This window comes from Rousettus aegyptiacus, unplaced genomic scaffold (assembly GCF_014176215.1).
Source record: "Rousettus aegyptiacus isolate mRouAeg1 unplaced genomic scaffold, mRouAeg1.p scaffold_m13_p_13, whole genome shotgun sequence".
NCBI lineage: Eukaryota > Metazoa > Chordata > Mammalia > Chiroptera > Pteropodidae > Rousettus > Rousettus aegyptiacus.
In genome coordinates this window covers 58541106-58553388 of record NW_023416288.1, presented here as the reverse complement: position 1 = coordinate 58553388, position 12283 = coordinate 58541106, and the positions used below count along the sequence as shown (strand labels likewise).

The 12283-nt window shown below is 39.3% G+C and overlaps 1 protein-coding gene across 6 annotated transcripts in view; it reads left to right on the top strand.

The window, feature by feature from the left end:
- Positions 1-12283, top strand: part of CALD1 (caldesmon 1) — a 164518-nt gene that overhangs the window by 67342 nt on the left and 84893 nt on the right. For 3 of the 6 annotated variants that reach the window (XM_036230891.1, XM_036230888.1, XM_036230893.1), the window contains exon 3: positions 10127-10238. In XM_036230891.1, coding sequence (XP_036086784.1) covers positions 10168-10238 — 71 coding nt within the window. In that variant the 5' untranslated portion in view covers positions 10127-10167. Of the gene's footprint in view, positions 1-9189; positions 9475-10126; positions 10239-12283 lie in introns of those variants that run through there. The other 3 variants (XM_036230894.1, XM_036230890.1, XM_036230889.1) reach the window with 3 other exon arrangements.

The window sequence follows — 12283 nt, the reverse complement described above, 5'->3', positions numbered from 1 at the left end:
TGTCAGAGGTAAGAAGCTGCTGCTGCTGCTTCTTAAATCATATCCTAAACCTGAACTTTTCAAAAGTCCAGGTTTTCCAGCAAGAGTGCGAGGAACTCTGAAATCAGCTGCTGAAACAGCTTTGTTGTTCTCAGAAACAAACGAGGATGTCGTTTCAAGCTGGTCGTCACAAAGATCCTCCTTTTGTCTCTTTTGATCTGAATACATATCTTCTCATACTTGCACTACTGCCTTCCAAACGCAATACAGGTTCATAGAGCTTTGGTAAGGAAGTGGGCAGGCAAAATGAGCTTCTTCTGTGTCTGCGTGTTTTAGCGTCTGAAGTGGCACTAACGGTCTCCAGTTTTTTTAGGAATGCCCATGGCAACCTCACACTCTTCCTGTGACCTGGGCTAGGGCTCCTCAGAGAGATGGTGATAAAGATAAAAGCCCCATACTCAATGAGTAGTGACACCTGGGAAGGGTAGAATCTCAAGCAAACATCCAGAACAGTGCCTTGTGTTTTTAATTACCCAGCGTGGTTAGAGAGCAAAACCAAGCAACACTTCTTTTTAGACTGATGGAATCGCTTAAATCAGCTCCGAATGTCAGTAGTTCTAATTATGATGGAGGAGTGGCAAGGAATCTCCAAAGGCCTTGGAAATTTGGAGTGTTTCAACTCAACCCTGATTCTCTTGTTTTGTTATTCATCATGTGTCTACTTTGTCCTTCTTTCTCTTTGAACATTCCAGAACAAATATGTTCCCCCAGTTACTACTGCCTAATATCCCTCTTCCTGAAACCAGAATGTCTTTCTATGACAAGATTCTTTTCCACTAGAGGAAAACAACAACTATAAATCACTATATAAAATAGAGCTCCAAAATGAACCACCACCACCATCCCCAAGATTACCAAGAAAGAGCTAAGCTGGAGACATGATATTTTGATAACATCTTAGCCAAATTTGTCTGTTTACCGATGAAGTCCACTGAATAAGGGATGCTCTAGAATCCATTCCAATTCAACAATTGTGAACCTAATGTTCATCATAAGATGTAATAGTCACCTAAGGGATCTTTGAGGGATTACAATCTTCTAGGAAAGACAGACATGTCCTTAGTAATTAAAATACAAGCTATAGACTAAGTGCTCCAATAGAAATATAATGCATCAATACAAACTCATGTTAGTAAGTGATTCAGAGATCCAGCAGCCTTGTGCCAGTCTTAAGCCTGTTTCGTGAGCCGTTCCTTACATGAAGAAAAGTCCAGAAATCCCCAAAGTAACAAAAAACTGAAACTACCATCTAAATGATTCATATGAACAGAAAGAGGAAGCAGTCTAGGCACTTTTCAATTTATCATTTAACTGCCGTGTAGATTCATATATTTAAATTATGTATCTAATATGTCCAAGGGACATAATGGCTAATGTCCCTTGGTTTTGTTTCGAAGCTTTTTGTCTTAGATTATAAACTCGTAAAAGGTAGTCTCTAACTGGCTTCATAATTTCAGAACATAATAAATGCATCCTTTGACGAATACAAGTTGAAAATTTTTTGCTTAGGAATAATTAATCCCTGGTCAATAATAGCGCGTCTTTCATTTATAAAAATGTTGCTTTTGACAAAATACCTCTAGGATATACCTTTGAATTTTTTTCAACAGTGTAAATGGATTTGCATTCTGCCATCTAAACTCTCTCACCTTGTTAATATCTTGTATTAACAAGATAGCTGGATAAGGCTCTGGACCCAGTTTTTGATCACTAAATTGGGAGTGCTAATTGAAAAACAAATCACAAAGAACAGACTCATGGGTTGCTGATATTTTTATAGCTGAGAAGAACAGAAAGGCTAGAGGGTCATGCACAAGTAAAACTACTATTATGTAAAATACGATGATCCCTGTGCCATGTACATAGTTAAGTAAGACCTATGTCCTCTGATCTTTCATTCCAAATAAACCACTCAGATCTTGTTACTCAGTTTGAAGTGTGCCCTCTCTTCAGACAGTGTCTCAGCATATTTTGCATTTGCTGAACATTTCAGTTTCTCAGTAGCATTGCCTAGTCACAGCGAGATGGCCTGATTCAGGCCTCCACGGATCAACAGAGAGTTTACTAATGAGGGGATTAAAAGAACACATCCATGCTTTGTGATGCTGACCTGTACCACACCTCACATTTTGGTCCACCTTTTCTGTAAGGTCTTTGAAGACAGACACTGTGCCTTACACACCTTCGTGTCTCCGAACTACATGGCATTACTTCACAAAGTACAATCAATCATCTTGTATCGGTTGGAAGGACTTACATCATGCCTATGCAATAGTACTTTCTGTGATGACATAAATATTCTCTGTACTGTCTTTGATGGAAGCCACTAGACACATGTGACCATAGAGCACTTGAAATGGGCTAATGAAGCTGAGGGACTGAATTTCTAACTCTCTTTTATTTTAATTAATTTTAATTTAAATCTCCTCGTGTGACTAGTGGTTGCCGATTGGACAGCAGCACAGCCTTAGAATCTTAAAAGTATCTTTCGCTACAGCCCTAAATGCATGGCCCTTTCACCTCTACCTGGCTCTTTCCACTAATAAAAGTTCACGCTTTCTCAGCAGTCCTACTCATTGTCAGGCAATTCTGGTGAGGCCAGGATCTCAGCCTTGGCACATCAGAACCAGCCTCCATTTTCAGGCTACATTTAGAAAGCACATTTATTCCTTTTGTGTTTCTTTTTTTCAGCAAAGCCATACCTTTTTTTTTTCCTCACATAAACAAAAGTTGGTGGAAAATCTCCATTTTGCCTTAGGGTTCACAGCTATTCCATGTATTTTTCTCTAGGGGCCAAGAGAACAGCAGTGACCATGTGCCTGTTCTGATTTGGTGTTAACCTGTGTCCTTCAGTCTAATTCTCCTTGAGTTTGCCAAGGAAGAATATTTTTTAAACTCTTGAAAAGGGCACAGGAGGAATTGTGTTCCAAATTTTTATTTTTCCTCTCTCTTTCAGGAAAACTTTTCAGGTTGGTTTAGAGATCAGTCTAAATACCAATCCTAGTTTTCCACCAATTGGCTGTGGTTGAGGAGCTGATGCTCAAGACCTGTATTTCTTTAAATGGAGGCAAAATCTGCTTTCCTTACTTGAGAGGATCAAATGATGATGGACGTAGAGTTTTTAACAATATAAAGGTACTCTAAATAAAGTGGTAGCCTTTGTGACAACACTTTAAGATGTGACTAAAATTTCTAAATGTGTTGTCTTCCCAAGTGTTGATGTTAATATGTACATATACCATCATCTCACAAATCTAAAATGCCCCAAATGCCCATTGCTTCTCTGGTAAAACACAGGATGCAAAGACATTGATTTTAGTAACATGAAGTCTGCCCATTCTTCTGTTTTACAAGTGGAAAAATATGAATAGAGAAAAAGTAATGATACTAGACCAAGCAGGGAAAGAGAGAAAACTAGGACATAACCTGTTTGCTCTTAATAGTGTCCTTAGATTTGTGTCCTGGATTCCACTGATTAGAGAAAAGAACAAGCTTGAGAAGACAGAGTTCCTCAGATCAATCCCACTTACTCTCATTTCCAGATTGCTGGTCTTGACAAATGTGCCTTAATGATTACATACATATATTTTTTAAGTAGCACAGATTTTTGGAACAAGATGGCGAAGGTTGAGCTAAAGTTAAGTCCAAGCTGTATCTTACAATCCATGTGTTTATTTGGTTTTTGAGTCCCAAATGAACCATTCAGTTCAGAAAAGAGCAAGGCAGGTTGATAAATTGAATTTTTTTAAAAAGGACAAAAGTTCATTTTCTACAGTCAGAATGAAAACATTGCCAGATTTGCTGTGTAACTACTGCAAATGTGGGTTTATATAACTTTTGAGATTCATATATAGTCTATTACCAAAGTCTGTAATTCTCTTTGTAAATGCTGATCAGTCGATGAAATACAGAGATGAATCAGCTTCGGTTATATTTTTCATACTCATAATGGTAAATTTAGAGTAAAAATTCAGTGGTCTGAATTAGCTGAAATTTCTGAGTGCATACTACCATGTCCTAATAGTGAAGAGATTTTTTTTAAAAGACTATTCATAAATAGCCTTAAAAACAAAGTATGTAGAAAGTAAAATATCAATAAAATACTAAATACTATTGAGAACAATTGATGAGCTATGGCAAGGCAGTATAGTATTAATTACCAAAATTAATGATAGATACTCAATGAGGAAGGTATCATTCTAAGCTAAGTGTCCTCAAGAAAGGCAATTATTAAGGAAGCAAAATTTGAGCCAGAAATTCATGAATGAATAGAATATGGACAGTGAAGAAAATAGGGAGCACATGCCAGTGGACAGAATGGCATTAATAAAAGTACAGAGGTAGAAAATTATATGATACCTTCGAGAGGCAATAAAACAAGTTTATCTAGGGTGCCACGGGACAATGTGTCTGAAAGGAGGTTAATGCGTTCTAAATCAGAAAATCGAAAGAGAATGTACTTAGATATCAAAACAGTTATGCTTTCTGAAAAGAAGGGAAGGAGGGAAGATGGACATGCCATGCTTGATGCATCCATCTTTGCTAGATTGAAAAGTAGGTATAGAAGAATATTACTTGGAGTAGAATGAATGAAACCTTGGACATCATCTTGTTCAACTATGTCATTTAACAGAGAAGAAAAGCTCAGAGAGAGCCAGTCCAGATCTCCAAAGTCTGAGTTCAGGTCACTGTTTGCCAAGGATTTGTAGAGGAGGGCAATTGAAGGATTGAGATGAGTGAATATAATTTGAAGAACAGAGGTGGGGAATCTGCTGGAGTGTATTATCTTATCAAAATCACCCAGTATGTGTCGGATGGAGAGAAGCATCCCTGAGTCGCAGCGACGACCCAGCTAAAACTAACACAAACTTTTAAGAGAGACAAAACGTGGTCTTTGGGTTTCTTCCACAAAGCCCTGAGTCTCAAGAACAAAAACCAGAAAGCAGATGATGGGTGTGACCCAAGGGCGAAGATGGGAATCTATGATAGGTCTGGTAGAAGCTTAAAGAAGCGAGAAAGCCTCAAATAAGTTCTAGGAAGGCAGGGACCTTTCCAGTCTCGTTCACTATTGTATCCTCAGTATCTAGAACAGAACCTGGCACATAATAAATGCTCAGTAAATAGTCACTGGCTATCGATGGCATAAATGTTTTTGTGGGGCTTCACTGAAGTAGTTAGTGGGCATATAAAAATGACTAACCAGAAAGGATATGTCTAATAATGGTTATCAATGCTGAAAGACTCTGTTTCCTGGCAATAACAGAGAAATAGTTATGCTCAGGATGAGGATGTAGTGGGTTGGAGGAGGAAGGCATATAATGAGGAAGGTGATGCCGTGACAATCCTAGGTTATGAATCTTACAAAGAGGGAGCTATAAAATAATAAGGGCTTAGTAAATATTTGCCAGGTTTAGTGTAATTAAGATATCTGAGACACGATAATTTTATGATTTAAATGAAATGGGTTTGAAATTGAAGAGGCATGGGTAATTTTTAAGATCATTTCTTACTTGAGTTTATATGATCCAATGAATTAAACCAGAGATTACTGACGGCAGTCTTTTCAGAGCTCCCTGAAAGAGAAAACAATTCCTAAAAGGAAATAGTGAGTTAGTCCAAGAATATTATAGTGGTTAAGAGCACAAACTTTGAATTCTATAAAATGGGCATTATAAAGCTACCTCACAGGTTTATTAGACGAATAAAATAAGATTACATATTTTTAAATGGCTCAGCAAAGCTATCAAGCTACATGGAAGAAACTTAAATGTATATGACTAAGTGAAAAAAGCCAGACTAAAAAGGCTACATACTATATGATTGATTCCAACTATATGACATTCTGGAAAAGACAAAGATATAGAAATAGTGAAAAATCAGTGGTTGCTAAGGGTTTGAGTGGGAGGGAGGGAAGGGAGGAGGGAGAACAGAGGCTGTTTAGGACAGTGAAATTGTCCCATACTATAACGGCGGGCACGTGATACTATGCATTTGGTAAAACCTACAGGAATGCACAGCACAAGTGTGAAACCTAATGTAATCTATGGACTTTAGTTAATCATCATATCAATATTGGTTCATCAGTTGTAACAAACGTACCACACTCCTGCAACGTTGATAATAGACTGAAGTAGATTGCTAGAGCTGCTGTAAATAAGGACCACAAGCTGAGTGGCTCAGAACAAGAGAAACTTACTGCGCCACAGCTCTGGAAGCTAGCAGTCCGAAATCAACGTGTCAGCAGACACATGCTCCCTCTGAAGACCCCAGGCGCGGCTTTACTCCACGCCGCCGCTCTCCCTGCTTATGGCAGCCTCAGGCGTTCCTTGCTCTCCATCCTCTGAAAGCGTTCTCTCTGCGTCTTCACGTTCTCTTCCTCGTGTGTGTGCGCCTTTGTGCCCAAATTTCCCCTTTTTATAAAGACACTGGTCATATCGGGATAGGACCCACCTTAATAACGTCATCTTAACTTGACTACATTTGCAAAGACCCTATTTCCAAATAAGATCTCATTCTGAGGTGCAGGAGTTAAGCTTGCAACATACTTTTGGTGGGAATATGCAACTCAACACAAATAGAAAAAAAAAAAACAACTATGGGCGGGGGGAAGGGAGTGGAGAGGAAGTATATGGGAACTCTGTACTTTCTGTCCCAATTTTCTTTTAAACCTAAAACTACTCTAAGAAATAAAATCTGTTAATTAAAAACAAAAGTTTTTTTAAAAAGAGATCCAGCACATAGCACATACTCAATGAATGTTAGTTGCTTTTGGAAGCTGCATCAACTTATTCAAAATCCTTGACACAACAGGTGTTATTCTTGATGAATTCCAAGAGCAATATTGGTCCTGCCCCCAGACCCCAAAGACTTTCCCCCGCCCATTCAGCATTTGGTTTCTGATGATGTAAAGGTAGGTTATACTTAGCTTTGTTCACATGGCTTTTCCCGCTAATACCTGAGTCCGTATGATGTCAGGACTGAGAGGAGGGCCAGGGTGTTGAGTGACTCAAAACCTACAACACTGACTTATAACTTAATTATGGCAGCATAGATATACCCTGTTTTAAGAAAATTCCATGTCGAGACTCATATTGAAAATACGGATACATCATCAGTTGGTAATGATTCATCTGTCTTTGTAAAGTGTTCTTTTTCCTCTTAACAAAAAATGTCATATCAGAGTTCTTTCAATAGCATGACTACAAGCCCCCTAACCCCAAAACCGAGATTTTCATAAAATGTTTCAAGGACCCATCTGTCACATTCATTGACATATACCTCCGTTAGCCACCATTCTCTTTCAGGCTACTCTGTCCATTCGTGACACTCAAGAGCTCCACGGTTTTCAGAATCTCCCTGGCTTGACATGTCGTCGCTTCATTGGTTGAAAGTTTGTTTCCTAACCAATGTCGCTGGAAGGAATTCAGCATTGACTTGGGGTCAAAGAGGAAAAGAGAGATTACTAGCTCAGGACGTGAAAGCTACTGCTTCCAAAAGATGGGGGAAATCATTTAAAATTCTATGCAGATATGGCCCTTCTTACATAGGAGAAGTGCCAGAGACATTCTGGGAAGCTCCGCTATGAAAGGATGTGAAGATTAAGAAAGATCTTCAGCCCCGTTGTGGTGTGAGACCAACAAAGAGCCATTTGTAGAAACCACACACCTTCTCTCCCCCACACAACACACACACACACCCCGATGGAGGGTGATGCCACACCGTCCACAGGTGTGCTTTCTCCTCTACCTCAGGTATACCCACCACAGGTCCATGAAGGCGTTTGGCACTTGTCCACATAGATGTGTATCTCTGTTTCTGTCTCTCTGTCTCTCTCTTTCCCCCCCCCCCCCACACTCCAAGTGTCCATAGATACATAATCAGCAGCATTCAAATGAGTAAATAACTGGATAGGTATAGAGTTTTTTTTATGGTTGAGGAAGAAAAAAAAAAGTGCTTAAGTTAAATAATAAAAGGTGAGGAATAGGAGGAGAGAACAGGTAGGAGAAAAAGAATGCGTGTGGGCAGAGAGCCAGGGAAGTTGACCAGCCAATGTGACCACACGACAGTTAATCTGTTTCACTTCCCTTTGAGTACTCGAAGACGCTGCCGCTTGCAGGGCTCTGCCAACCTTCCACCCTCTTGGGGATGTTTCTCTCGCCGCTGGGTTGCACCTCGAGCAGAGGTACAGGCAGAGAAGCTGGATCCCTCTTGCCAACAAGGAGCCAGCATGACTGCTTCGCTTGGTTGAGGGAGGAGCAGCACCCAGGAGCTCAGAGGATGCTCTTCGAGCTACTTGTATAAATTAAGAAAAGTGAAATGATTTCCTTCAGACAGACCTCTTTCTCCCATTTCTGTTTACTGCTGCTACAGTAATTTGAGAAGAGATTTATATTCAACAAAAGACTTTATTTAAAAAAGGAAAGAGAAGAGTTTGCTTTCTGACTGTACTCAGTGTTCAGGAAACTGAGGACCCACTGCCCACAGAGCTGTCCCCTCACTCTGCACTGTGCTCAGAACAGGCACCCACCCCAGAGAGCAGGACCCTCTGACAGCCTCTCAGGGGACCCGCAACTCGCTCTTTATTCATTCTGTTAACTCTGACGAGATCAGCCTGAAAAATGAAGACAAATTTCTTTATAGTAGATGAAATAATTTTTTTTTTTTAAAGGAAAACTGATTCTTTCCTTCGTAACTAGCAAAGTCTTGGAAAATACTCTTGGTAAGAGTGAGATAGAAAAACATCTTCAAATTTAAAAACCCCAAAAAAATACCAAAATTTGAATTTCTAAAAAAAAAAAAAAAAAAATTATAAGCAGTATAAATAATACCTCAAGGGAGGAAAAAGGAGGGAAAATTTAAATGTATACTTTTGTTTTTGTTGGCTGGGGTTTTATTTTTGTTTGTGTGGGTTTCTTAAGGGGAAAGCGCTTGAAAATAAAAAAATTAAAAAATCTGACGATTAAGAAGGTTCCGAATGTGGCTTCAAAATCTTAGTTTTGCTTTTTCTCTCCCTCAAAGATACACGATAGGATGGCTTTAGCTTTTGCAGGCTCCTTATTTTCTTACGTAGAGCAAATGGCTCGTCTCATGTGCACAGAAAGGGCTGGAAAATATTTTTTTGTGATCCGAGTGCAGCAGAGGGTCTAGAATTCCAGAGGAAGTGGAGGCCTCCCGCTCCACACAGGAAACAATCTTCAAGCAGGCCTTAAATGCCAGATTCCAGGCCGAGTTTAACTAACCACTGACAGCTCTGTAAACAAAGCAAGGACAAAAAGAGCCCGCTTCCCCTTTTCTGGTAGTCATTTTGGGTTTGGGGGCTGCAGGGGAATTCTGGAATACTTGACTCCATGGCACAGAAACACAGAGGAAGCAGGCTCCTCAGCTGAAAAGCTGGAAAGGGAAGATTTTTCTGGGATTAAAACCATCACAAAGGAGGTAGGAAAGGATAAAATGGTTGGGTTACAAGGAGCCGGGACTTTTAAGGTCTGAAAACAGCTTGGTCTGAACGTAACCACTTTTAGAAGTGCTGCTGCATTACGTTTATTTGTGGTATTATTTCTGCAGTCTTTATTATCATTCTGATATTAATATTCTTTTAGAATATGCAAATTATGCCTGGATACTTATATTATTTTATGTCTCCTACTTCTACTTTTCTCTTAATTCCTACATATTTCTTTCTTTTTTTTTTTTTTTTGCCACTTTTCTTTTTTCACTCTTGTTTTCTTCTCCTCTTTGTTCACTTTTTTATAACTTGTGTCTGTGGTTCAACAAGTTACAAAGAACAAAATCTTAAGTGATCTCACCAATATTTCAAGTCTTTAAAACCTCTCTGTCGCCTGAGGTCTTTATTTTTTTAACTGAAGCCCTGGGATCTTACTTATTTGTCTCTGATAGTTCCATGAATGAGACTGAATTTAACACATAAAGGACGCAGCTTGAGAATCAGAAACTGGTCACTGGCTACTTCACCGGTCTTCTAAGGTGTTTTTCTCAAGAGTAAAGAAAAAACGAAGGGATGAAAAACCGTTGGGAGATAATAGCTCTGACTCATCGATGATATCGATTCTCCCTCCTCCCCTTACAGATCCAGACATCATCTGGTCTCCTTAAACCTGAAACCACACCATGGATGACTTTGAACGTCGCAGAGAACTTAGGAGGCAAAAACGGGAAGAGATGCGCCTGGAAGCAGAAAGGTAAAGATCTCGGTTGAAAAGTATTTATACTGTGTTATTAACAATAACAGTGTTGGTTTCGGGCCTTGAAGATTATCAGTCTGTAAGGTCAAATGTTTGCATACTCAACTGTTTGCAAAAGCAGTTTTGGAAAACTTTCCTTCACTTAAATTCTGCATTAAAAAAAAAATCAAGAAAAAGAGAGATTTGAGCAAGAACCAAATAGTTGCATTTGTTCAGTGCCTTTCATATTGGAATTTTTAAGTGACATGGGCAATGTACGTATGGATAAAAGTCTAAAAAGCAGTTATGTGAAATGACATTAAAATGACAAATATTGAATATTGAAAGCATTTAGGAAATGGGAGTCTTTAGTCTAAAAAAGTAAAGACGAAAGTCCCAGATGGATCTGGTGACAAATTTTTATTCTTATTATAAGAAAAGCATGCAAATTCAGTAATCCACATATTGTGGGCTAATACCCTGTAGAGTATGTTACTGTGGAGATTCGGAGTCTAGTTGGAAGTTATGTTGTGTGAGGCCGCTGTCATGGTGACTTCAAGGGCAGTTCGGAGAAATAAAAAGCAGTGACCATATTTAGCACGAGATGTAAATACATATTTTTAAATTTTAGGCCACAGGGCAAAGGACAATGGCATCTAATTCAGCTTAAATCAGATGTCCTTAGGGGAAAGCAGAGTAGGATTTCCTGGCAGAAAAATGTTAAACAATCACCTTTAACATCAAATCAATGTTGTCTCACAGTAATTTCAATGCACATATGAAAAGGTGGTAAGTAATTAGGCGATCCCTTAGGGATTCTGTAGTAAAAAACTGGAAAAAGTCCTTATGACCCTAGGCTCTACTCATTTGTTTGGAGAATGCGAAAGAAGAAGGTCAAATCACTGCCTTTGATTAACTTGGTCAGAGTTGGCTGCCATTCTCAGAATGTCTATGCACAAACATGCATGACACTATGAGTGGTACCTGGGCTCTGTGGGTTCAAATCCCAGCTCTGTCACTTATGATCCCTGTGGCCATGAGCAAGTGACTTCTGTCTACACCATAGTTGCCTTATTTGTAAAATAGGCATAATGTCTACATAGTTTGTGTGGTTGTTGTGAAGATTATTAAATTCCGTAGATGGTCTAGCTCAGTACCTGGCATAAATAGTGGTTGCTATTATTTTTTTTATTTTATTTTTAACCATTATGTCATTAGCTAAACAAGTAAGAAAGAAGCAACATGGCAATATAGCCAGAACTAAACGTTAATTCCAAGAGAAGGAAAGGCAAACATTATTCTGTGATGAAACTAGCCAGGAAGAGCTTCTTAGGAGTGGTAAGCCATGGAGGAAGTAATGATGGTGATGAAGAGTAAAAAGGGAGCCCCGTAGGTGAGGGAATCATACCAGGAAAAGCTCAGCGGTGAAAATAAGAATCCTGGTGCAAGAAATTTGTTGAGTGCTTGGGGAAGAACGAGTTGGACTTGTACCTCCTGGGCGTTTCTAATTCACATAAAAGGCAATAGTCTTAGCAGGGAGACTATGCATGATGAAAACATGGTGGAGAACGTTATCTACAGTGGACTAGAGTGTGGGAATATACAGTAATAAAGGCCTGAATCAGGGCAGCAAATACAGAAATCAAGATCAAATGGGAGCGTCTTTATTTGGGGGGAATTTCAGGAAATAGAGAAACTCAAAGATAAGCTTGAGGAATATAAGTCTGAGGAGCTGGAAAGAAGGTCTCTGCATTGTCCCAAGCGGGGAAACTGAAATGAGTTGCCATCTTGGGTGGGCATGGGTGGAGTGTTTAATTTCAGGTAGAAACCACATCCAAACAGAGATTTCCTCCAGGCATTTGAAGATGGAGATTTTCCATCTTTTTTCAGAAAGTGGGAGAAGTTATTATTGGAGAAGTGAGTTCGGGCACACCTGGCATGGCAGTAGCAGAACAAAAGCTGGAGGTGGTGGTAGTGATAGTGCCAAAAAGGCACGTGTAGAGAGACTGAGATGTCATAAAGACACAATGGAAGACCAAAGCATCCAGGAGGTAAGGAGAACC